Source organism: Cricetulus griseus, assembly GCF_003668045.3.
Source record: "Cricetulus griseus strain 17A/GY chromosome 1 unlocalized genomic scaffold, alternate assembly CriGri-PICRH-1.0 chr1_1, whole genome shotgun sequence".
Lineage (NCBI taxonomy): Eukaryota > Metazoa > Chordata > Mammalia > Rodentia > Cricetidae > Cricetulus > Cricetulus griseus.
The window spans coordinates 94172536-94196676 of record NW_023276807.1 but is presented as its reverse complement, the minus strand read 5'-3'; the positions used below and the strand labels follow the sequence as shown (position 1 = coordinate 94196676).

The 24141-nt window shown below is 38.5% G+C and overlaps 1 protein-coding gene across 2 annotated transcripts in view; it reads right to left on the bottom strand.

Annotated features, from left to right (window-relative positions):
* Positions 1-2069: 2069 nt before the first annotated feature.
* The window catches only part of Zpbp (zona pellucida binding protein), a 120656-nt gene continuing 98584 nt past the window's right edge, over positions 2070-24141 (bottom strand). For both annotated transcript variants that reach the window (XM_027388122.2, XM_035453475.1), the window contains exon 8: positions 2070-2164. In XM_027388122.2, the coding sequence (XP_027243923.1) occupies positions 2070-2164 (95 nt within the window). The remainder of the gene's footprint in view (positions 2165-24141) is intronic.

The window sequence follows — 24141 nt, the reverse complement described above, 5'->3', positions numbered from 1 at the left end:
GACAATACCCTTTAGAAACAGCTTGCAGCTTTTAGCACATACTGCCGTCATTTTAAACAACAGTCAACACTGACATCTCCTCTGGCATTATAACAGAAGTAACTCTTCTCGTAGTTTCTGACATATTTCCCTTCAGAGGCCTTTAATTTGTATAAAAAGCCAAAACAAAGCAAAATACCTAACTATCTTAAGAAGGGAGCTATGAAACTAGGGATATGCTAGTGTAACTGAATGTTGAACACAAACACACAACGGATTACAACAACTGTGATGTCATACAATAAAAAGGGATCATTTCACAACGTTAAACAGGAAAAGCAGTCATTAATGTCTCCCTGTCTCTTCCTCGTGTGCCCCTGCTTCTCTTGCTAAAGATAACTCTCTTGACCTACCCTCTCCATTCTCCCTTGTTCTGACCTAACACTGGTAAGGCTTTATTGTAAAGTCTGCCTATATGAACAGGGAACTTAACTCATCAGCCTTCCATTGTGGCTACTCTTACCCAGACCACCTGTGCCCCTGGGATGGCACTGCTCTCCAGACTTACCACCACCATTACAGCTCTACCTCTGCTTTCCAGACTGACAACTGAAAGAACACAGTCAATCAATCCCAATGTAGCCTTGGGAAACTGTGATGATCTCTGGAAGTGTTAGTGAAGGAGACTTAGGTCTTAAAGTTACAGAATGTATGTGCTAATTACTTAGAGAAAAACAATTATTTCACCCAAATAATGTAATTCTCAGTATGTTACCTGCCGTAGGAAAGAAAGCATCTGAAAAGTCTCTACGAGCCATAAAGAAGCAATCACTTTATGATGATGAAAACCCAGAGATAGAAAATAACTACGATCAGGGCTAACCAAGAACAGCCACAGGCTATTTACATTCTGGTATTTGTGTGAGAATTCTGAGGCTGTGCTTGTCTACAGGAGGATAAAGTAGGGTATTTTCTAGCTAGTCTAGTCTCTGCAAGCCAACAGTATAGCTCCTTGTCAGCCGACCTTTCGCTCAAAGGTGCTGAGATCCAACTGTTTACTCTTTCCATCCTTGAGATGCTTGTGTTTTAAGAGAGGAAATGTTAAGAGCAAAGCAGGTAATGTCTCACAGGGAAGACTCAGGGAATGTAAACACGATGATCACTAGGGACTTCAGAAAAGAGCTCCAAAGTTGCTTGTGAATTTCCTTCTGTTTGAATCATTACAAATTGGCAACTCCTTGTATTTAAATATGGTACCCCAATGAAAAACAAGGTACTAGTGGTAGCAGCAGTGACTTCTGGCACACAGTACTCATTTTAATAATGCAGTAAATGAAACATGTGATGATTGTTAACTCTTTGTCCTGAAAGTCCTGCAATGGAGACAAACTGCTTTATTCTATTGAGAAAATTCAATGATTGCTCCATCCTAAAATGTCAAGGAGGTAATATAAGATACTTATTGAGACAGGATCATGTAGCCCAGGCTGTTCTTGGCTTTGAACTCCTGATCTTTCCACCTTTGCCTCTCAAGTACCATGATTACAGTCCTGTGCTACCATGTCTGGCTTGAGAGTCTGTAACTGATAGTTCAAGACAACACACTGACCTATATATACTAAAATCCATGGTGTCCCTAGGCCCAGGTCTTATGCTGACAAGTGCAATGATGAGACTCAGGACATACTTTTGAAACTGGCTCTAAGATAGTGAAAGGTCAAGCTCAAATAGATAAAATTCTATAGGATTAAATTAAAGTTCTTATAACAGAATATGATGGCCTGAATCTAGGTGATACATAGTAAGGACAAAATGGGGCAGTTTTTAAATTCCTGAAAAAATCTTTAACATCACCCAATACAGAACATTTGAAACAATTTTTAAAATGCAGTGACACAGGAGTCAACTGGTGTCAAATGCAGCTCTATTATTAACCAAGAAAGATGATACATACAGTACTTGATTGAATGAGGACACCAATCTTTGTAAACTCTAATTATTTAATTTTGGTATTATGGTGAGTTATAATTTAGCACTTCAAAAATAGACTTTTATGTTTAATAAACCACTGGGTCACACAAGGCAGTGGCCTATATGCATGCCTTTGCTCCATACACCAAGCTGCTGTTGCATTGGAGGCAATGAGTTCCATCCCGTGGATTGTAGGATCCAGGGCTGCAGATCACTGTGAAGAAAACATAAATTAATGAGTAACATTCCTCATGGTGCCACATAAGTTGGCAAACATAATATTAATTTTGTTGTTGTTTTAAGACAGTCATATAGTCAAGTTCAGCCTTCAACTCCCGATGTTCCCAGAGTATTGGGATTACAGACATATACCACCATGTCTGACTAATGATTTTTTTATTTTATTTTTAACTAAGGTAAAATATATAGTATAGAGTTTACCACCTTATACATTTTAAGTATCCTCTTTGGTAGTGTTAAGTATACTTGTATGTACACCAATCTCCGGAACATTTATATATTGTAAAACTGCATGACTTTGCCAACTGGGCAAGTCTTCATCATTTTTCCCAGCTGCTAGCAACCATTATGGTTCCTGCTTCTCTAGATATGACTACTCAATATTCCTCATACATGTAAAATGTTTAGCATTGTGAATCTGACTTAATCAATACTATCACCTAAAATAATTTTGGTGGTCACATACTATTGAGTTTAAAGGCTGAATGCCTGATCATATTTAAGTTAAAGCAGAAGCCATAAGAGGTTATCACCACAGATAAAAATAGCTGCTTATAAGATAGTCCATGACAACTATGTGTACAAAGAGCTAAGAGCTTCAAGAGGACTGCAGCTTATTTCTGATCTTCTTATTTCAAGTTCTATTTGGATGACTTGATAAATGTGCGATCTGGGGAAAATTCTTAACTTAGCTCAGTTTTATCACTCCTAATCTGAAGACAATGTTATCACAGATACTGCTGCAGTTGTCACTGCATGGGACAAGGTAGAATAGTGCAGCAGAAACCATGTTCAAATACCACATATGAAGGAGCCAAGTCTCTATTCAGCCTTCTCTTTCCTTGTTAGCAAAAGAAAAAACAGACAGACAACGTCATAATATTAACATGAAATGAAAACTAGAAGTACGATATGAAAAAGTAGGCACTCAACAAATGCTAACTCTGAATAAAATGCTGTACTATGGGTGGCTGCCTGCATCAACTGTTTCCATTTCAAGTTGGGGCAAGTGTGTCACATGACCCACCAAACCTACTAAGCAGACCGAAGCCTCTGATTAACCACCAGATTTTTCTCATGCTGCAAGTTGGTGAATGACTGTAGATTATGTTAAAGCAAGATTATTATGGGCCATCTAAAATTTCAGTACCATGATTCAGTACTGTGTGTTACTATTTATATCTGCCTCAAACCCTATTTTATTTTGTGTCATTTATGTTTGAGATGTGTTTTCCAAAAATACAGAAATATTTTAACTACTTATTCAGAAGAATTTATCATACTATATTCTAGAGCTCAAGTTACATCAAGCAATTTTATTGGTGGAATGACATTTCTAATGTGGAAAATGTTGGTTATACAAAGTTACAATTTTTTTGTTTAGTAATACTAATGCTCCTTAGACACATAGTATATATGAAACTTCCAATGATGAAATACAATGCTGCATCAAAAGCACCCTTTCGCCTTTCCGTCGACTCATCGCAGACCAGACCAGGAGGCCTAACTCCTTCAGAGTGAGGAGGCTACGAGGAGAGGCAAGACCATCCAGAGCTTCGGACATTGAATTCCTGGCCCACACACACTACAGAGTAACAAGAGGAGATAGAGAGATCATACTTGCACTCACTGGAAAAAGATATGGGAAGAAGACAGAATAAGAACTCGCTCAACAACAGAGAGACCAATATGACACCACCAGAATCTAGGGACTCCACTCCAGCAAGACCTGAAAAGCCCAACATAGTGCAAGAAGAAGAGATGGACCTCAAATATTATCTCAGCAAGATGATAGAGACCTTCAAAGAGGAAACAAGAAAATCCCTTAAAGAAATAGAAGAAAAAGCAAGCAAAAAATTACACGATATGGAGGAAAAGACAAACCAAAAAATTCAAGAAATAAACAAATCTCTTAAAGAAGCTAAAGAAACCCAAGATAAAACAACCAAACAAGTGAAGGAAGCTCTTGAAACAGTTCAAAGCATGAAAGCTGAATTAGACACATTAAAGAAAACACAGAATGAAGCGATGCTGGAAATGGAAAGGTTGGATAAATGATCAGGATCTAAAGATATGAGTATAACTAATAGAATCCAAGAGACAGAAGAGAGAATCTCAGCTATTGAAGACTCGCTAGAGGATATACATTCATCAACCAAAGAAAACCTCAAGACCAACAAATCCCTAACACAAAATATCCAGGAAATATGGGACACCGTGAAAAGACCAAACCTAAGAATAATAGGTGTAGAAGAAGGTGAAGAAACACTGCTCAAAGGTACAGAAAACATATTCAACAAAATCATAGAAGAAAACTTCCCCAACCTACAGAAAGATATGCCTATGAAAGTACAAGAAGCTTATAGGACACCAAACAGACTGGACCACAAAAAGAAGTCTCCCCGACACATAATAATCAAAACTCCAAATCTACAGAATAAAGAAAAAATATTAAGAGCTGCAAAGGAAAAAGGCCAAGTAACATATAAAGGCAAACCAATCAGAATCACACCCGACTTCTCAATGGAAACTATGAAAGCCAGAAGGTCTTGGATAGATATACTACAAGCAATAAGGGAGCTTGGATGTCAACCCAGACTACTGTACCCAGCAAAACTTTGAATCATTATAGATGGAGAAACAAGATTTTCCATGACAAAAACAGATTTAAACAATACATATCCACAAATCCAGCACTACAGAAGGTTCTAGAAGGAAAACTCCAATCCAAGGAACATAACTACATGCACAAAAACACAGGCAATAGATAATCTAATATTGCCAAACACAAAAAGAAGCAGGAGGGCAAAATCCACACACAATGACACCACCAACAATAAATCCAAAACAAACAAGAACCAACGAACAATGGACATTAATATCCCTAAATATCAATGGTCTTAACTAACCCATAAAAAGATACAGGCTAACAGAATGGATACGAAGACAGAATCCATTCTTCTGCTGTTTACAAGAAACACACCTCAACTTCAAAGACAGGCGATACCTCAGAGTAAAAGGATGGGAAAAGATTTTCCAATCAAATGGCCTCAAGAAACAAGCCGGTGTAGCAATCCTAATATCTAACAAATTGGACTTTAAACTAAAATCAATCAAAAGAGATGAAGAAGGGCATTTCATACTCATCACAGGAAAAGTCCATCAAGATGAAATCTCAATCCTGAACATCTATGCTCCAAATACGAAGGCACCCACATTTGTGAAAGAAACATTACTAAAGCTCAAACCACACATAAAACCACACACACTTATAGTAGGAGACTTCAACACCCCCCTTACGCCACTAGACAGGACCACCAGACAAAAACTTAACAAAGAAACAAAAGACCTGAAAGAAGTTATGACCCAACTGGGGTTAACGGATATCTATAGAGCATTCCATCCAAACTCAAAAGAATATACCTTCTTCTCAGCACCACATGGCACCTTCTCTAAAATTGACCACATAGTAGGCAACAAAGCAAACCTCCACAGTTACAAAAGAATTGAAATAACCCCCTGTATCTTATCAGACCACCATGCATTAAAGCTAGAATTCAGCAACAATACAAATGGCAGAAAACCTGCAAACTTTTGGAAAATGAATAACACCCAATTGCACCATTCCTGGGTTGAGGAAGAAATAAAAAAACAAATTAAAGACTTCCTAGAATCTAATGAGAATGCAGACACAACATACCCAAACTTATGGGACACTCTGAAAGCAGTGCTAAGAGGGAAGTTCATAGCACTAAGTGCCCACATGAAGAAACTAGAGAAAAGTCACATTAGAGAACTGACAGAACAACTGAAAGCACTAGAGCAAAAAGAAGCAAACTCACCAAGGAGGAGTAGACGCCAGGAAATAATCAACCTGAGAGCTGAAATCAATAAAGTAGAAACTAGGAAAACATTACAAAGAATCAATGAAACAAAGAGTTGGTTCTTTGAGAAGATCAACAAGATAGACAAACCTCTAGCCAAACTAACCAAAAGGCAGAGAGAGAGCACACTAATTAACAAAATCAGAAACAAAAAGGGGGATATAACAACAGACACTGTGGAAATCCAGAGAATCTTTAGGTCATACTTTGAAAATCTGTACTCCACAAAATTCGAAAATCTAATGGAAATGGACAGTTTCCTGGATAAATATCACTTACCAAAATTAAATCAAGATCAGATAAACAGTTTAAATCGACCCATAACCCCTAATGAAATAGAAGCAGTCATCAAAAGCCTCCCAACCAAAAAAAAGCCCAGGACCAGATGGCTTCACTGCAGAATTCTACCAGAAATTCAAAACAAGAGCTGATACCAATACTCCTCAAACTGTTCCGCACAATAGAAGCAGATGGGATATTGCCAAACTCTTTCTATAAGGCTACATTCACTTTGATACCCAAGCCACACAAAGATAAGACTAAGAAAGAGAACTACAGACCAATATCCCTCATGAACATTGATGCTAAAATACTCAATAAAATATTGGCTAATCGAATCCAAGAACATATCAGAAAAATCATCCACCACGATCAAGTAGGCTTCATCCCAGGGATGCAAGGATGGTTCAATATACGAAAAACCATCAATGTAATCCACCATATAAACAAACTGAAAAAGAAAAACCACATGATCATCTCACTAGATGCTGAAAAGGCCTTTGACAAAATCCAACATCCCTTCATGATAAAGATCTTGGAGAGAACAGGAATAACAGGAACATATCTAAACATGATAAACGCGATATACACCAAAACAATAGCCAACATCAAACTAAATGGAGAGAAACTCAAAGCTTTTCTTCTAAAATCAGGAACAAGACAAGGATGTCCACTCTCTCCATACCTCTTCAATATTGTACTTGAAGTTCTAGCTAGAACAATAAGACAAGAACAGGGGATCAAAGGGATACAAATTGGAAAGGACGAAGTCAAACTTTCACTATTTGCAGATGACATGATAGTCTACATATGTGACCCGAAAAACTCTACCAGGAAACTCCTACAGCTGATAAACACCTTCAGCAAGGTAGCAGGATACAAAATTAACTCAAAAAAATCTGTAGCCCTACTGTATACAGATGATAAACTCAATGAGAAAGAAATCATGGAAACATCACCTTTCACAATATCCACAAGCAACATAAAATATCTGGGGTAACACTAACCAAAAAAGTGAAAGACCTGTACAATAAGAACTTTGAGACTTTAAAGAAAGAAATTAAAGAAGATACCAGAAAGTGGAAAGATCTCCCGTGCTCTTGGATAGGCAGAATTAACATAGTAAAAATGGCAATCCTACCAAAAGCAATCTACAGATTTAACGCAATCCCCATCAAAATCCCAACACAGTTTTTCACAGACATTGAAAGAACAATACTCAACTTGATATGGAAAAATAAAAAACCCAGGATAGCCAAAACAACTCTTTACAATAAAAGATCTTCTGGAGGCATCACCATCCCTGACTTCAAGCTCTACTATAGAGCCATAGTTCTGAAAACAGCTTGATATTGGCACAAGAATAGACAGATAGACCAATGGAATCGAATTGAAGACCCAGATATTAACCCACGCACCTACGAACACCTTATTTTTGACAAAGGTGCTAAATCCATACAATGGAAAAAAGATAGCATCTTCAACAAATGGTGCTGGCACAATTGGATTCGAACATGCAGAAAATTGCAGATAGATCCATACTTGTCACCATGCATGAAACTTAAGTGCAAATGGATCAAAGATCTCTCCATAAACCCAGCCACACTGAATTTTCTAGAAGAGAAAGTGGGAACAAGCCTTGAACAAATTGGCACAGGAGAACGATTCCTGAACATCACGCCAGAAGCACAGACACTGAGGTCTGCAATTAATAAATGGGACCTCCTGAAACTGAGAAGCTTCTGTAAGGCAAAGGACACAGTCAGTAAGACAAAACGACCACCCACAGAATGGGAAAAGATCTTCACCAGCCCCACATCTGACAGAGGACTGATTTCCAAAATATACAAGGAGCTCAAGAAGCTAGCCACCAAAACACCATACAATGAAATTAAAAAGTGGGGTGCAGAACTAAACAGAGATTTTTCAACAGAGGAATCTGAAATGGCTGAAAGACACTTAAGAAAGTGCTCAAAATCCTTGGCCATCAGAGAAATGCAACTCAAAACAACTCTGAGATACCACCTCACACCTGTCAGAATGGCTAAAATCAAAAATACCAATGACAACCTATGCTGGAGAGGATGTGGAGAAGAAGGAACACTCCTCCATTGCTGGTGGGAGTGTGAACTTGTAAGACCACTTTGGAAATCAGTATGGCGGTTGCTCAGAAAAATGGGAATCAATCTACCTCAAGATCCAGCCATTCCTCTCTTGGGTATATACCCAAATACTGCATGTCCATACAACAAGGACATATGTTCAACCATGTTCATAGCAGCATTGTTTGTAATAGCCAGAACCTGGAAGCAACCTAGATGCCCCTCAACTGAAGAATGGAGAGAAAATGTGGTACATTTATACAATGGAGTACTACTCAGCAGAAAAAAGCAATGGAATATTGAAATTCGCAGGCAAATGGATGGAACTAGAAGAAACCATCCTGAGTGAGGTAACTCAATCACAAAAAGACAAACATGGTATGTACTCACTCATATATGATTTTTAGACATAGAGCAAAGGTTTACCAGCCTATAATCCTCTACCCCAAGGAAACTAGAAATCATGAATGACTCTAAGGGATAAATGGACCCCAGGAATGGGAAGTGGCATGAACTCCCGAGCTAATTGAGAGCATGAGGGTAGGGGAGTGGGTGCTGCCACAATAAGAGCACAAGATGAAGAGTAGAGGAGAAGAAATGGAGGAGCAGATATATTGAGTTGGGGAAGAATAGAGGAGAGAGAGCAGGATGAGAGATACCATATCAGAGGGAGCCACTATAGGTCCGAGAAGAGATCTGGAACTAGGAAGATCTCCAGAGACCTATAAGGATGACACGATCTGACAGTCCGGGCAGTGGAGGAGAGGATGGCCTAGAAACCCTTCCTAGAAACCCTTCCCCTAGAATGAGATTGATGACTACTCTCTATGCTATCCTAGAGTCCTCATCCAGTGGCTGATGGAAGCAGAGACAGACATCCACAGAAATACACTGAGCTGAAATCTGGAACTTAGTTGAAGAGAGGGAGGAATGAAGAACGAAGGGGTCTGTACCTGGTTGGAGAAACCCACAGAAACAGTTGGCCTGAAAAAGGGAAAGCATATTGACCCCAGACACTCTTTGGTAGGCCAGTACGGGACTAATCCAGCCCCCTGATCATGGATGCCAATGGGGAGGCCCCTGCATTCCTGGGAGCCTCCGGAGGTGGACTGGCGTTTTGCCCTGGTGGGTGGGGGGGACTTCGAGAGCCCATCCCACTTGAAGGGATGTGCTCTGTCTCTGAACACATGGGGAGGGGCCTAGGCCCAGCACAGGAAGATTTGGTGGACTTGGTGGAGCCCCGGTTGGGGGCCCTACCCTGCCTGGGGAGTGGTGGGTGGATGGGGTGGGGGTAGGTTGGAGGTGGGGGAGAAGGAAGGGGTGAGGGGAGGGAGAGGGAGAGGGGAATTACATGTGAAACAAGCCTGTTCCCTAACTTGAATTAATAATAATAATAATAATAATAATAATAATAATAATAATGAGAAAAAAGCACCCTTTCTCTCAAATCAGATATTAACATTTCTTTAAAAAACAAATATGAACATGTTGAACAAATATACTAAAACAAAATTTCTTAAATCATTACAAAAGCAGAAGAGACATCTACATGCTGTGTTTGGAACATATTTCATATTGATTGTTACAAACAGCACTAAGAGTGGCATGAAAATATCTGGGTTCAGATAAAACAATGATTTAAATTTGAATTTGATCAAAAAATGTACAATGCCATGGAATCCTTGTCTGTAGCACTTTTTCTTAATACTGTACATACTAAAACAATTTGTCCTGTTAAGCAGAATTAAGGAAATTTTTCAAATATAATTTAAATCTAAAGGATATTAGCAAACTACATTTATTGAATTAGGTCAGAAGGAAACATTTGGTGACCAGCCAGTACAAACATTAAAAAAAGAAATTTAGAAAATAAACTTGCACAAAATTTAGACAGGGAATATCTTATAGGGGGAAATAAAGTTTATGAAATAAAAGTTTTAATTATACACTAAAAAGTCACAAAAGCAATAGTCAAAGGGCAAATACAGGAAACTATTGCAAACACATTAATTAGAATGAATAAAAAATTCATATATCTTAGGAAAAGCATAGGAAAATTTAAAATTTAAAATATTATATAAATGATAAATCAATATCATTTGAGTTGTATCAGTGAAAATTTCTTAATGTAGTCAATGTAGACACTTCACAGGCAAATGGAAGGAACTAGAAGAAACCATTCTGAGCGAGGTAACCCAGTCACAAAAAGACAGGCATGCTATATACTCACTCATATGTGGATTTTAGACATAGAGTAAAGGATTGCCAGCCTGCAGTCCATGCTGACCCTAAGAGAGACATACATGGTCCCCTGGAGAAGGGAAAAGGGACAAGATCTCCTGAGCAAATTGGGAGCATGGGGGGAGGGGAGAGCGAACTAGGAGAATGAAAAGGGGAGAAGAAGAGGGGTGAGGAAGACATGATGGGGCATGGAGGTTCAGTTGGAGGAAGAACAGGAGAGAGCAAGATAAGAGATAATATAATAGAGGGAGACATTATAGGTTTGAAGAGAAATCAGGCACTAGGGAAATGTCTGGAGAGCTACAAAGATGACACCAACTAATGATCTAAGCAACACAGGAGAGGCTACCTTAAATGTCCTCTCCTGAAAATGAGATTGATGACTAATTCATATGCCATCGTATAGCCTTCATCCAGCAGCTGGTAGAAGTAGAAGCAGACACCCACAGCTAAACCTTGAAGTGAACTGAAATCCAGTTGCAGAGGAGGAGGACTGATGAGCAAAGGAGTTCATACCAGGCTGATGAAACCCACAGAAACAGCTGTCCTGAATGAAAGCTCTTGGTCCCCAGACTGATAGCTGGGAAACCAGCATGGGACTCATCCAGACTCCATGAATGGACTTTGGGAGCCCATCCCACATGGAGGGATACTTCCTGAGCCTAGACACAAGGGGGTTGGCCTAGGCCCTATCCCAAAGAATATGACAGACTTTGAAGACCCCCCTATGGAAGGCCTCACCCTCCCTGGGGAGCAGAAAGGGTATGGGATAGGTAGGGTGTTACTTGGGGGTGGGGGCAGGTGAGGAGGGGAGGGAGAGAGGCCTGGGATTGACATGTAAAATAATTTTCTTTCTAATAAGAAAAAGAAAAGTGTCTCCAAAAAGAAATGTGCTAACTAAAAAAAAATCATCAAAGGGCTATTAGAAAGCACTGGGCCTCCATTCCTTTATGAATACATTAAAAAGCTAGTAGCAATTGCATAAAATAACACTGTAAGAAAGCTCTGAAGATCAGACACAGATCTACAAAAAACAAATTAACAAAAAACAAAAAAATGGCAAAAACAAAAACAAAAAAATCTATCTTAAAAATGGTGAGAAGTTTTATGTTGACTTTAGTTACTCTTGTCCCCTCTACACAGCAACACAACTCTTTGAAGTCATTGTATATATCAGAAAAACAAGGCCTAATCAGGCCACAGCCCTAACCTCAGGGATGCTCTGATTATATTCTGTGACAGCTCAGCTCTGACCCCAAGCCATGGATAGTTTCTCAAAATGAATGCAAGAAATTACTGAAGGATGTGACAGAAACACCAAAGGCCTACAGAGGAGCAAGGGGTAGGACTAAGAAAACCTAGGCATTTAAATGCATCCTAGACTATACATAGAGAAGTAGAAGAAAGCAAGCACATGCATGGGACCAAGGATATAAAAGATGATGAACATCAGTAATCATTCAGAGAAAAGTAAGTTAAAAGAATGAGAGATATAATTTCCCACCCATTACAATAAGCAAAAATTAGAACCAGAAAATAAACTGCACATTTTTAATGGGAAGAGATGGTGAAGCTGTGGGGAAAAAAATAGTATGGAGGCTCCTTAAAGTAAGTGTGTGTGTGTGTGTGTGTGTGTGTGTGTGTGTGTGTGTGTGTAACCAAACAATTGAGAGAAGCAACTCAAGGGAGGAAAGATTTATTTTGTCTCAGAGTTTCAAAGGTTAGCTCATCATGGTGGAGATGGCAATACAAGAACACACCAGATTGTATCATGGCTCATCATGGTGGAGATGGCAATACAAGAACACACCAGATTGTATCATGGCAGCCAGTAAGCAGAGAGGGAGGGAGGGAGGCCTAGGATGCTTGTGCTAGTCATAGTAGACTCATAGTCCACTTTCATAGTCCTTCAGAGCTCTGGGGACTCTAGTCTATGCACGTCCCATGTTCAGGGTGTGCCTTTCTGCCTTAGTCCTCATCTGTGATTACAAATAGATCACACAGATACTTATTTGCCACCAGTGTACATTACACATCTGAAATGCTTCTCAGTCAAGTCAGTCTAGTCAAGCTGTTAATCAAGATTCACCCTTAAACAAGTACCACCTAGGCAAACTCATGAAAACAGTAAAACTGTGGTGCTCTGGAGCTAGGACACACGGAATGGGAAATGTATATAAAGCTTTGGCCACAATGTTGTTTTTCATATATTAAGTAAACAATAATAAATTCAAATTAGGAAAACACTCATTCACAATGTAACAAAAAGGTAACATTATGAGATAAATTTATTTAAGCTTTCAATATATAAAGTTAAGACAGAAATCACTGAAATAAATTTAAATAACAAATAAAAAAGACCTACATTCTATGTCCATGTATTAGAGGAGGTGCTACTGCTAAAACACCATTTACTCTAAAACCTAGAGTAAGATTCAATGAAATCCCTATCAAAATTCAAGGACCAGTATCATCAGAAATAGACAACCACCCCTAAAATTAATTATAATATCAAAGAAAAGAAAATAGCCAAACAACTGAAAATGAAAGATGAAGTTTAAAGTCACAATTTTCCTAATTTTAAAACATAATAGTAAAGTTACAATACTAAGATAGTGTGACTGGGCATAAAGATAGACATATCATGCCAAGAGAACAGAAGAGAGAAACACTAGTAACACAGAGACACTAGATCAAGTGATTTTCAATAAGAAAATAAATGAAGAAATGATCATTTATTTCAGCAAACAGTATTGCAAAAAATAATATTCACACACAACTAAGTGAAGATGGACTCTTACTTCATATATAAAATAAATTAAAAATAGACCAAAGACCCAAACTGCAAAGTAAATTTAAAAAATCAGAGACAATGAAAAATTGAGGAAGTTAAGCCAAAGCCTCAGAGGTGAGCCCCACAAACAGATGACTAGATATGGATAATATCTCAGGTGTTGAAGACAAGGTAGAAGTAATATGATAGCTCAGTCAACAGCAACAAAAATGGTAACTCTGTAAAAGTCTAGCACATCCATGAAATCTGGGAAACTATGAAAACAACAAATCTAAAAATAATAGGAATAGAAGAGGGAGATGAAACCCAGATATTTTTAACGAACAAAAAAAATTATAGAAGAAAATTCCCCCAGCCTAAAGAAAGGGGTGTCCACAGGAGCCTGCTTCCTGAACATTACACCAGTAGCACAGACACTGAGATCAACAATTGATAAATGGGACCCCTTGAAACTGAGAAGCTTCTGTAAGGCAAAGGACACAGTCAACAAGACAAAACGGCAACCTACAGAATGGAAAAAGATCTTCAACCCCACTTCTGTCAGAGGGCTGATCTCCAAAATATACAAAGAACTCAAGAAGCTAGTCACTAAAACACCAAATAATGCAATTTTAAAAATGGGGTACAGATCTAAAAATAGAATTCTTAATAGAGGAATCTAAAATGGCCAAAAGGCACTTAAGAAGTTGCTCAACATCCTTAGCCTTCAAGAAAATGCAAATCAAAACAACTATGAGATACTATCTTACACCTGTCAGAAAGGCTAAAATCAAAAACACCAATGATGGTGTATGTTGGAGAGGATGTAGAGAAAGGGGAACACTTCTCCACTGCTGGTAGGAGTGCAAACTGGTACAGCCATTTTGAAAATCAATATAACAGTTCCTTGGGAAAATGGGAATCATTCTACCAAAAGATCCAGCAATTCCACTCTTAGGCATATACCCAAAAGAAGCACATTCATACAACAAGGACATCTGTTCAACTATGTTCATAGCAGCATTATCTTTAATAGACAGAACCTGAAAGCAACCTAAATGCCCCACTGCCAAAGAATGGATAGAGAAAATGTAGTACATTTACACAATGGAGTACTACTCAGTGGGGGGGGGTGACATCTTGAAAATTGCAGGCAAATGGATAAAACTAAAAGAAACCATCCTGAGTGAGGTAACCCAAACATAGAAAGAAAGCCATGGTATATACTCATTCATAAGTGGATATTAGACATAGAGTAAAAGATAACCAGCCTACAATCCACAACCCCAGAGAAGCTAGAAAACAAGGAGGACCTGAAGAGAGACATACATGGTCCCCAGAGAAAGAGAAAGGGACAAGATCTCCTGAGTAAATTGGAAACATGGAAATGGGGAGGAAGGGAGGAGAATAAAGAGGAGAGATGGGGATTGGGGAGAACATGAGGCAGCAGGAAGATTAAGCCAGGAAGAATAGAGGAGAGCAAGAAAATAGATACCATCATAGAGGGAGCCAGTATAGGTTTAAAGAGAAATCTGGCACTAGGGAAATGTCCAGAGATCTACAAGGATGACCCGAACTAACAACCTAAGCAATAGTGGAGAGGCTACCTTAAATATCTTCCCCTATAATGAGATTGATGACTACCTTAAATGCCATCCTAGAGCCTTCATCCAGTAGCTGATGGAAGCAGAAGTAAAGATTCACAGCTATGCACTGAGCCAAACACCTGGAATCCAGTTGTAGAGAAGGAGTGACGAGCAAAGGGGACAAGACCATGCTGGGGAAACCCACAGAAACAGCTGACCTGAGCAAGTGGGAGTTCACTGACCCCAGACTGACATCTGGGAAATCAGCATAAAACCAAACCAGGCCCCCTGAACGTGGGTGTCAGTTGGGGAGCCTGGGCAGTCTATGGGACCTCTGACAGTGGAACCAGTATTTATCCCTAGTGCACAAATGGGCTTTGGGGGCCCATTCCCTATGGAGGGATACTCTCACAGTCTGGATACATTGGGCAGGACCTAAGCCCTGCCCCAAATGATATGATGGGACTTTGATGATCCCCTATAGAGGCCTCATCCTCCCTTCGGAGTGAATGGTGGTGGTAGGGAGAAGGGGACGAAATAGAAGGACAGGAGGGTTAGGGTTAGGGATTGGTATTTAAAATAAGATTGCTTTAATTTAAATAAAAAACTACAGGTCAATATCCATGATGAAAACAAACTTAAAAATACAAAATTGCAAAATTTAGATGCAAACAGAAAAGAGTCATACATCAAAAAGATTGTACACCATGGTCAACTTGGTTTTTTTCCTCCATTTTTTATGTATATTAGAAACAAGATTGTTTTTCATGTCAATCCTAGTTCCTTCTCCCACCCCTCCTCACGTGCCCCACACTAAAACCCTTCCTATCCCATACCAATTCTGCCTCCCAGGGAGAGTGAGAGCTTCCATGGGGATCTCAGAGTCTGTCATATCCTTTGTGATAGGACCAAGGCCCTCCCCTATGTGTCTAGGCTGAGGGAGTATCCCTCTATGTGAAATGGGCTCCAAAAGTCCATTCCTATGCTAGGGATAAGTAATGATCTACTACAAGAGGCCCCACAGATTTCAGAGGCTTCCACACTGACATCCACATTCATGGGGTGTGGATCAGTTCCATGCTGGTTTCCCAGTGATCAGTCTGGGAGCCAAGAGTTCCCCCTTGTTCAGGTCAGCTGTTTCTGTGGGTTTCACCAGCCTGGTGTTGACCCCTTTGCTCATTACTCCTCCTTCTCTGCAACTGGATTCAAGTTCAGTTCAGTGTTTAGCTATGGCTGTCTGCTTTCATTTCCATCAGCTGCTGGATGAAGGCTCTAGGATGGCATATAAATTAGCCATCAATCTCATTATCAGGGGAGGGCATTTAAGGTAGCCTCTCCACTGTCGCTTAGATGGTTAGTTGGTGTCATCCTTGTAGATCTCTGGACATTTCCCTAGTGCCTGATTTCTCTTTAAACCTATACTGGCTCCATCTCTGATGGTATCTCTTATTTTGCTCTCCTCTGTTCTTCCCCCTACACAAACTTCCTTATGTCCTCCTCACCCCTTCTCTTCTCTCCTTCTCAGTCTCCTAACTCCTTTTCCCCTCCCCCATGCTCCCAATTTGCTCAGATCTTGTCCCTTTCCCCTTCTCAAGGGGACCATGTATGTCTCTCTTAGAGTACTCCTTGTTGCCTAACTTCTCTTGTGGTGTATATTATAGGCTGGTAATCCTTTACTCTATGTGAAAAATCCATATATGAGTGAGTGCATACAATGTTTGTCTTTTGTGACTGGGTTACCTCGCTCAGAATGGTTTCTTCTAGTTACATCCATTTGCCTGTGAATTTCAAGATTCCGTTGTTTTTATTCTGCTGAGTAGTACTCCATTATGTAAATGTACCACGTTTTCTGCATCCATTCATCAGTTGAGGGGCACCTAGGTTGCTTCCAGGTTCTGGCTATTACAAATAATGCTGCAATGAACACCGATGAACAGATGTCCTTGTTGTATGAATGTGCTTTTTTTGGGTATATGTCTAAGAGTGGAATTGCTGGATCTTGTGGTAGAATGATCCCCATTTTCCTGAGGAACTGCTATACTGATTTCCAAAGTGACTGTACCAGTTGGCACTCCCACCAGCAGCAGAGGAGTGTTCCCCTTTCTCCACATCCTCTCCAGCATACACTGTCATTGCTGTTTTTGATTTTAGCCATTCTGACATGTGTAAAATGGTATCTCATAGTTGTTTTGATTTGCATTTCCCTGATGGCTAAGGATGTTGAGCACTTTCTAAAGTGTCTTTCTGTCATTTTAGACTCCTTTATTGAGAATTATCTAGTTCGTTCTGCACCCCACTTTTTAATTGTATTATTTGGTGTTTTGGAAACTAGCCATCAAAATACCAACACAATTCTTCACAGAACTTGAAAGAACAATACTCAACTTTATATGGAGTAACAAAAGACCCAGGATAGCCAAAACAACCCTGTACAATAAAGGAACTTCTGGAGGTTATAGAGCTATAATCCTGAAAACAGTTTGGTATTGACACAAAAATAGACAGGTAGACCAATGGAATTGAATTGAAAACCCTGATATTAACCCACATACTGGGGAGCAGAGGGAGGATGGGACAGGGGTTTGGGTGTTGGTGGGGGCAGGGGAAGAGGGGAGGAAGAGGGAGCTGCAATTGACATGTGAAGCAAGCTTGTTACAAATTTAATAATAATAATAATAATAATAATAATAATAATAATAATGAAAACTTCAAACCTACAATGAAAGAGATAAAGAACAGGAAAATGGGAAAACACTCCATGTTCATGCATCTGTAGAATTAAAATTGTAAGTGACTATTTTATCAAAATATCTTTGCAGATTCAAAGTGATCCCAATGTCCCCATATCATTCTTCACAGAGATATAAAGAAACTATCCTAAAATTCATATGGAACCACAGAAGATCCTAGGTAGCCAAAATAATCCTGACCAAAAATAACAATTGTGGAGAAATTACAATTCCAGATTTTAAGCTACATTACATAGTCAGTTCAATAAAAATATGGTGCTTACACAAAAAAAGATTTTGTAGACCAATGGAAGAAATTTGAAGACCCAAACATATGCCACATAACTTCAACCACTTAATGTTTGACAAAGATGCCAAAGAGGGGGAAAAAGCATCTTCAACAAATTGTGCTGGGAAAACTGCATGTCTACGTGTAGAAGAATGGAATTTGACCTATGTAGACACATTGCCCCAAAACTATTTTAGAAGGATCAAAGAACTTAATTGAAATCTGGAACTCACAGAGGAAAACATAAGCAATACCCTACATGATACAGGTGTGTTAAAGGACTTTCTAAATAGTACTCCATTTGGCTAAACATGAAAGCCAACAATTGACAAATGGGACTTCATAAACTAAAGCCTTTGCACAGATAAAAAAAACATCACTTTGGTAAAGAGGAAGCCCTCACAATGGTAGAGGATCTTTGCCAGCCATTAATCTGACAGAATATTTATACCCAGAATTTATAAATAAAAACAGTAAAAACAAAAAGACACATTTGGAAAATGGACCTGGAAGCTGAACAGAGAGTTCTCAAATTAGAAATAAAACATGGCTATAAAGTAACTCAAAAATGTTCATTATCTCTTGCCATTAAAAAATGCAAATTCAAATAACTCTGAGATTTCATCTTACCCCACTCAGAATGGCAAAGATCAACAAAACAGCTAACAAAAATGATGGAGAGGATGCAAGGAAGTGGGAATCCTCATTCCCATATTGTTCAGAGGAGTATAAAAGTGTACAGCCACTATGAAAATCAGTGTGGAGAATTCTCAAAAGGCAAAAAAAAATCTACCATGTGACATAGCTATACAACTCCTTAGCATATGCCCCAAAGACTCTATGTCCTAATACATAGAAACTTGCTCAGCCATGTTTATCAATGCCATATTCACAAGAGCAAGGAAATGGAAAACAACCTAAATGCCCTTCCAGATGGATGGATGGATAATTAAAATGTGGTACCTAAATAATATGGAATACTATTCAACTGTAAAGAAAACTAAACCATGAATTTGCAGGTAAATGGATAGAACTAGAAAAAGATCATAGTGATTGAGTTAGCTCAGACCCAGAAAGACAAACATCACATGTTCTTTGTCATCAAAGCTCTTAAAGTCAAATCTTTAGATTTGAGTACATGTCCTGGAGTAATTGCAGAAACCAGGAAAGTAAAATTGGACCATTACTGGGGTAGGGTGGTTGGGAAAGAATAGAGGGGAACCAGCAGCACACAAATTATACAACTGGGCAAATGGGAAAAGGGATGTTAGTTGGGAAGAAGGTAAAGAGATAAATATAGAAGGAGGGATGGGGAGTAAAAGTAAGGATGTCTGAGAAACTCATCTACCTAAAAAACAATAATAATACATTTAAGTCTCTGCAAAATATGTATAAAGAATTTTTTCTCATTTAGGCTAAAAATTCTCCTTCCAAGAGGCACAGACCACCTAATAAAAAACACAATCCCAGATATGATAATGCTGTTTTTTAGTTTATTACTGAAAATAGATTCCTATCTTCTACAATACACCTTGACCAGTTTCCCCTTCCTCCATTCCTCCCAGTTCTCCCCTATCTTTCTTCTTCCCCAGTTGCACTTTCCCTTCAGAAAAGAGCAGACCTCCAAGAAACAACAACCAAACATGACAAAACAAGATACAATAAGACAAGGCAAAAGCCCACATATTGAGGCTGGACGATGCAACCCAGTAAGAGGAAAAGAGTCCCAAGAGCAGGAAAAAGAGTCAGAGACAAACCCACTCCCACTGTTAGGAGTCCCCAAAACATTAAGCTAACAGCCATAACATACATGCAGAAGACCTGGCGCAGACTCTTGCAGGCCTTGTTTTTGCTGGTTCGTTCTCTGTGAGCCTGTATCAGCGCTGCTTAGTAGCTTCAGTGGGCCATGTTCTCCTGGTGTCTTCCACCCCCTCTGACTCCTAAAATCTTTCCTTCCCCTCTTTTGAGTTGTTGACTGGGGTTGTACAAGTGACTCCCCAAACATTACAGGCTATGGCTATTGCCCTTCATTGTCCTCCAGAGGTGGAAAGTTCAGAAACAGAGCCCAGAAGCCCCTGAGCTAGAATTGGCCTGAAAGTTTCATCCCTAAGGACTAGCTTTAATAGCACCAAATGGCACCATGCAAACTTCCAAAAGAGAATAGCAACCAACATGCCTACCCAGCCGTGACATCTAAATGACCAATATGGCAAAATAGCACTAAAGATGTAATGGTGACAAAAACCAATAACTCTCTAATTGGATTAAGAACTGCTGAACAAGAGTGAAACCATAACTGACATTGAAAATCTAGCTAATTACATAGGGTTAGTGAAGTCATGGATCTTAAAGAAAGCTGCTACAACCACTACTTTACTAAACCCCAGCATAATCCCAAACTACATTCTAAATCTTTGTCCTTATACTCACAGGCAAGTGTAGTCCTTTTCCCTCATCAAAGGACCTGCCAAACTGAATGGGAAAAGCCCACTTGACCTCAACACTGCACAAAAAGAAACAAAAAAACAAAACACAAAAAACAAAACAACAACAACAAAAACCTATAGGCAACTGAAGAAAGCTGGGAGTGGAAGAGGTGATATTCACCAGGGCAGAGCATAAAAATTGGTTGTTCAGTATCAAGTTATCAGCCCTGAAAACATATGTACCAGTAACATTAAACAGACTGAGCAGTTTATACTTAAGTATATACACACATGCATGCAACAATTAGTGTAAAAGACGACCATGAATTTTAAGGAGAGTGAGGAAGGGTATATGGGAGGGTTTGGAGGGAGGAAACGGAAGACAGAAATGTAATTATAAATCCCAAAACTATTTTAAAGATTAAATAAAAATAATTGAGTATAGAAGTATGCAGCTGAATTCTCAAAAGATGAAATACAAGTGGCTAAAAAATACCTAAAATGTTCAGCATAGCTGGGCGTTGGTGTCGCGCGTCTTTAATCCCAACACTTGGGAGGCAGAGACAAGCAGATCTCTGTGAGTTCGAGGCCAGCCTGGTCTCCAGAGCAAGTTCCAGGATAGGCTCCAAAGCTACAACAGAGAAACCTTGTCTTGAAAAAAATGTTCAACATCTTTAGTCATCAGGGAAATGTCAATTAAAACTGCTTTTCAGTTTTGTCTTAGACTAACCATAATGACCACGATTAATAAAATGTATGATAGCAAATGCAACGGAAGGGGAACACTTATTCATTGCTTGGGGATGAGTACCAAGTGGTAGAGTCACTACATAATCAGTGTGGAGATGTCTCAAAAAGATAAAAAGAGATACATCCAGTATCTGGCACTGGAATTTTTGTTTAAAAATCTATGGTTTATAAGAGCACCACTGTCCATGTATGGTACATCTGTTCACACTGTTTATGTTTTTTTTCAGTCTTAAGAAATAGATGCCTTTCACATGTTATTTACACACAACCTTAGTATTATTTAGTTTTACACAACTCCCAAGTTTGTCTATCTATAGTATCTTTTCACAAACAAAATTAATCTTAATGTAGTTAAAATATATTTACTAATATCAGAGTATTATGTGAGATTTTGAGAATTATCTTGCTAATTTTTATGATGCATCTTTTGATGTTATATTCTAATATATTTAGTTTTTCCCTTAATCATTATTTAATGCTCTTCTGTGTGTGCAACTATACAACTTTCCAGTCTGTTTAATCAATAACAATAGTCTGTCTTTTTTCTGGAGGAAAGGAGGGAGGCAGGGAGGGAAGAAAGGAGAGAACAAAACAGAGAGAGCAGGAGGGGAGAGCAGTTCCTATACCGCCTTTTGTTATCATTTTCTTGATTTTTTTTCCTAGTCATTGATATTCAACCTTTGGTCTTTCTATATTTAAAGAATCATCTATTGTAAGTAGCATAGTATAGGTTTGGGTTTTTGTTAGATCTAATTTTTTTCTTTAATTGAAGTAGTCAGTTTAAATTAACTGAATCTAAACTGACCATTTGAAAAAGAGATTTGTTTTTTTGTTTCAGTTGCATTTATATCCATGCATTCAGATTTATCATCTTTTATACTGACAGCTTTTTGCTACTTTAAATATTTTCCATCTGGTTGTATTTACACATTATTTTGCTGTGTTTTATTTGTTGCATAAAGAATATGTATAGTCCTATATTACAATACAGTACACAGCATTACATATACATTACTAAAAAATAGCTGAGCCTTAGAGTATAACAATTCTATTTCCTTCTGCTATTAGTGACATAAGACCAACTATTTTATTTCTACATATTTTAAGTATCACAGAATATTGTATTTTGAAGTACTTACTTATATCGATGTGTATAATTTCCCTTTTATATTTTTCTGCCCATGATCATTTCTGACTACTTGAATAATTATTTTAATATTTCTTTTAGTATATGCTTAGAACAAATTCTCTGACACATTGTCTAGAGGCATTTTTATTTTGCCATGACCTTTGACAGTTATTTCCATTGATCAAAGTATGGCACTTATGGTATTTCAGTTTATCAGTACATCACTCTTGGCTTCGGTATTGACTTCCATAGTTTTCTTCTCTTTGGGCTCCATGCTCCTCTAACCTCCTGCCCTGACACAGAACATAAAATTTTCATGTTTTACTTGACTCTTGCAGTATTCGCAGGAAGAGGTTTAACTGTTGTAACTTCCTATATCATAGTCAGAATAAGCACTATTTCTTTTAAATTTTAGAATAGATTTAAAGTTTAGAATTCTTAATTCTTTAAAATATTTAGAGCAGATTCATCCCATTTTATTCAGATGAGTTGTTTCACACAACATGCTTTTTCTGGAATAAATGATATCATTCTAAAGAAAACCCAGACAACATATTCTGTCAATTCATAAGGTGACATAAGTAATAGCAATAATGTTTCTCTTACATTATTTCAAGAATATAATAATCAAAAAGAGAAAGAGGCCACTGAGGCTCTAAAGCAGAGATGGGTTGTATTTCACACTAAAACAGAACTGCTTCAGTACATGCACTGAGTAGGAAAGCTAGGGAAATATGTTTGTGTCTCTAGTCTTCTGTATAAATGAATTAAAACATTCAGGACTGACTGAGTATGATAAATCCACAGACTCTACAAGATTATATTTAGAACTATGGTAGCTGCTGAACAAATAACTTTTACTGCCCAATTAACATATCACACAATGGTATACTTTATTAATAAAGCCACCTAAAGTTAATTAAATACTAACCACAAGCAAGTCACTTGTGTTTCACAAGTGAAATAAGTCTGCCTTATTGTAAAAGGGCTCCATGTTGTTATCATTGACTCCCAAAAGGTTTGTACAATGTTTTTATAGAGAAACCACCAACAAAGAACCAAATGAAAACTAGCAAGTCATTAGCTGAAAAGTCACTGGAGAATGGTACAGAATGAACCATACTAAAACTTGAAGTTGCCTCTTTTACTACTGACAATGAGTTCGAAGCCTTCTATTTTCCTTTCTGTTGGGTTCCTATGCTCTGTTCAGCTAAGACTGTCCTAACTTTCAGGCTCTGTTGCAGCGGGAGTCCATGATGCACATTCACATTCCTATTCCAAAATCCCTAGTGAGATAAAAGATTTCACAATTTTAGCATATCTTCAGTTGCTACTGCATACAACACAAATACATATAAGAGCTAAACTGCTATGTTCTGTATTCTTTGCTTAGTACCACTAAGAGATGAAAAAGGAGACATCTATAATTGTCAGTAAAACTCAGAAAATCCTAATGGCAAACCTGAAAAGCCTATTTCCAGACAATGGAAACCCTGGCAGATTCTAAATGCATAGGATATCAAATTTTAACTAATATGAAATAAGACACAAGAAGCTCCCCTGCTCTAGCTTCCAAGCTGCCAGCTTCAGGGCTCCTGTCTACCTTCCTACCACCCTCTTGTGGGTCTCCTGTGACCTTCTAGCTGCTGGACAAGGCCTGCTAAGGGCCCTGCTCCTGCTTCTCAGGTTTCTTCCTAAGAATCAGGATGTCCCCTTCCCCCATCCCATAAGACTGCAGCTTCTAGACAAGGCCTGCTTAGTAC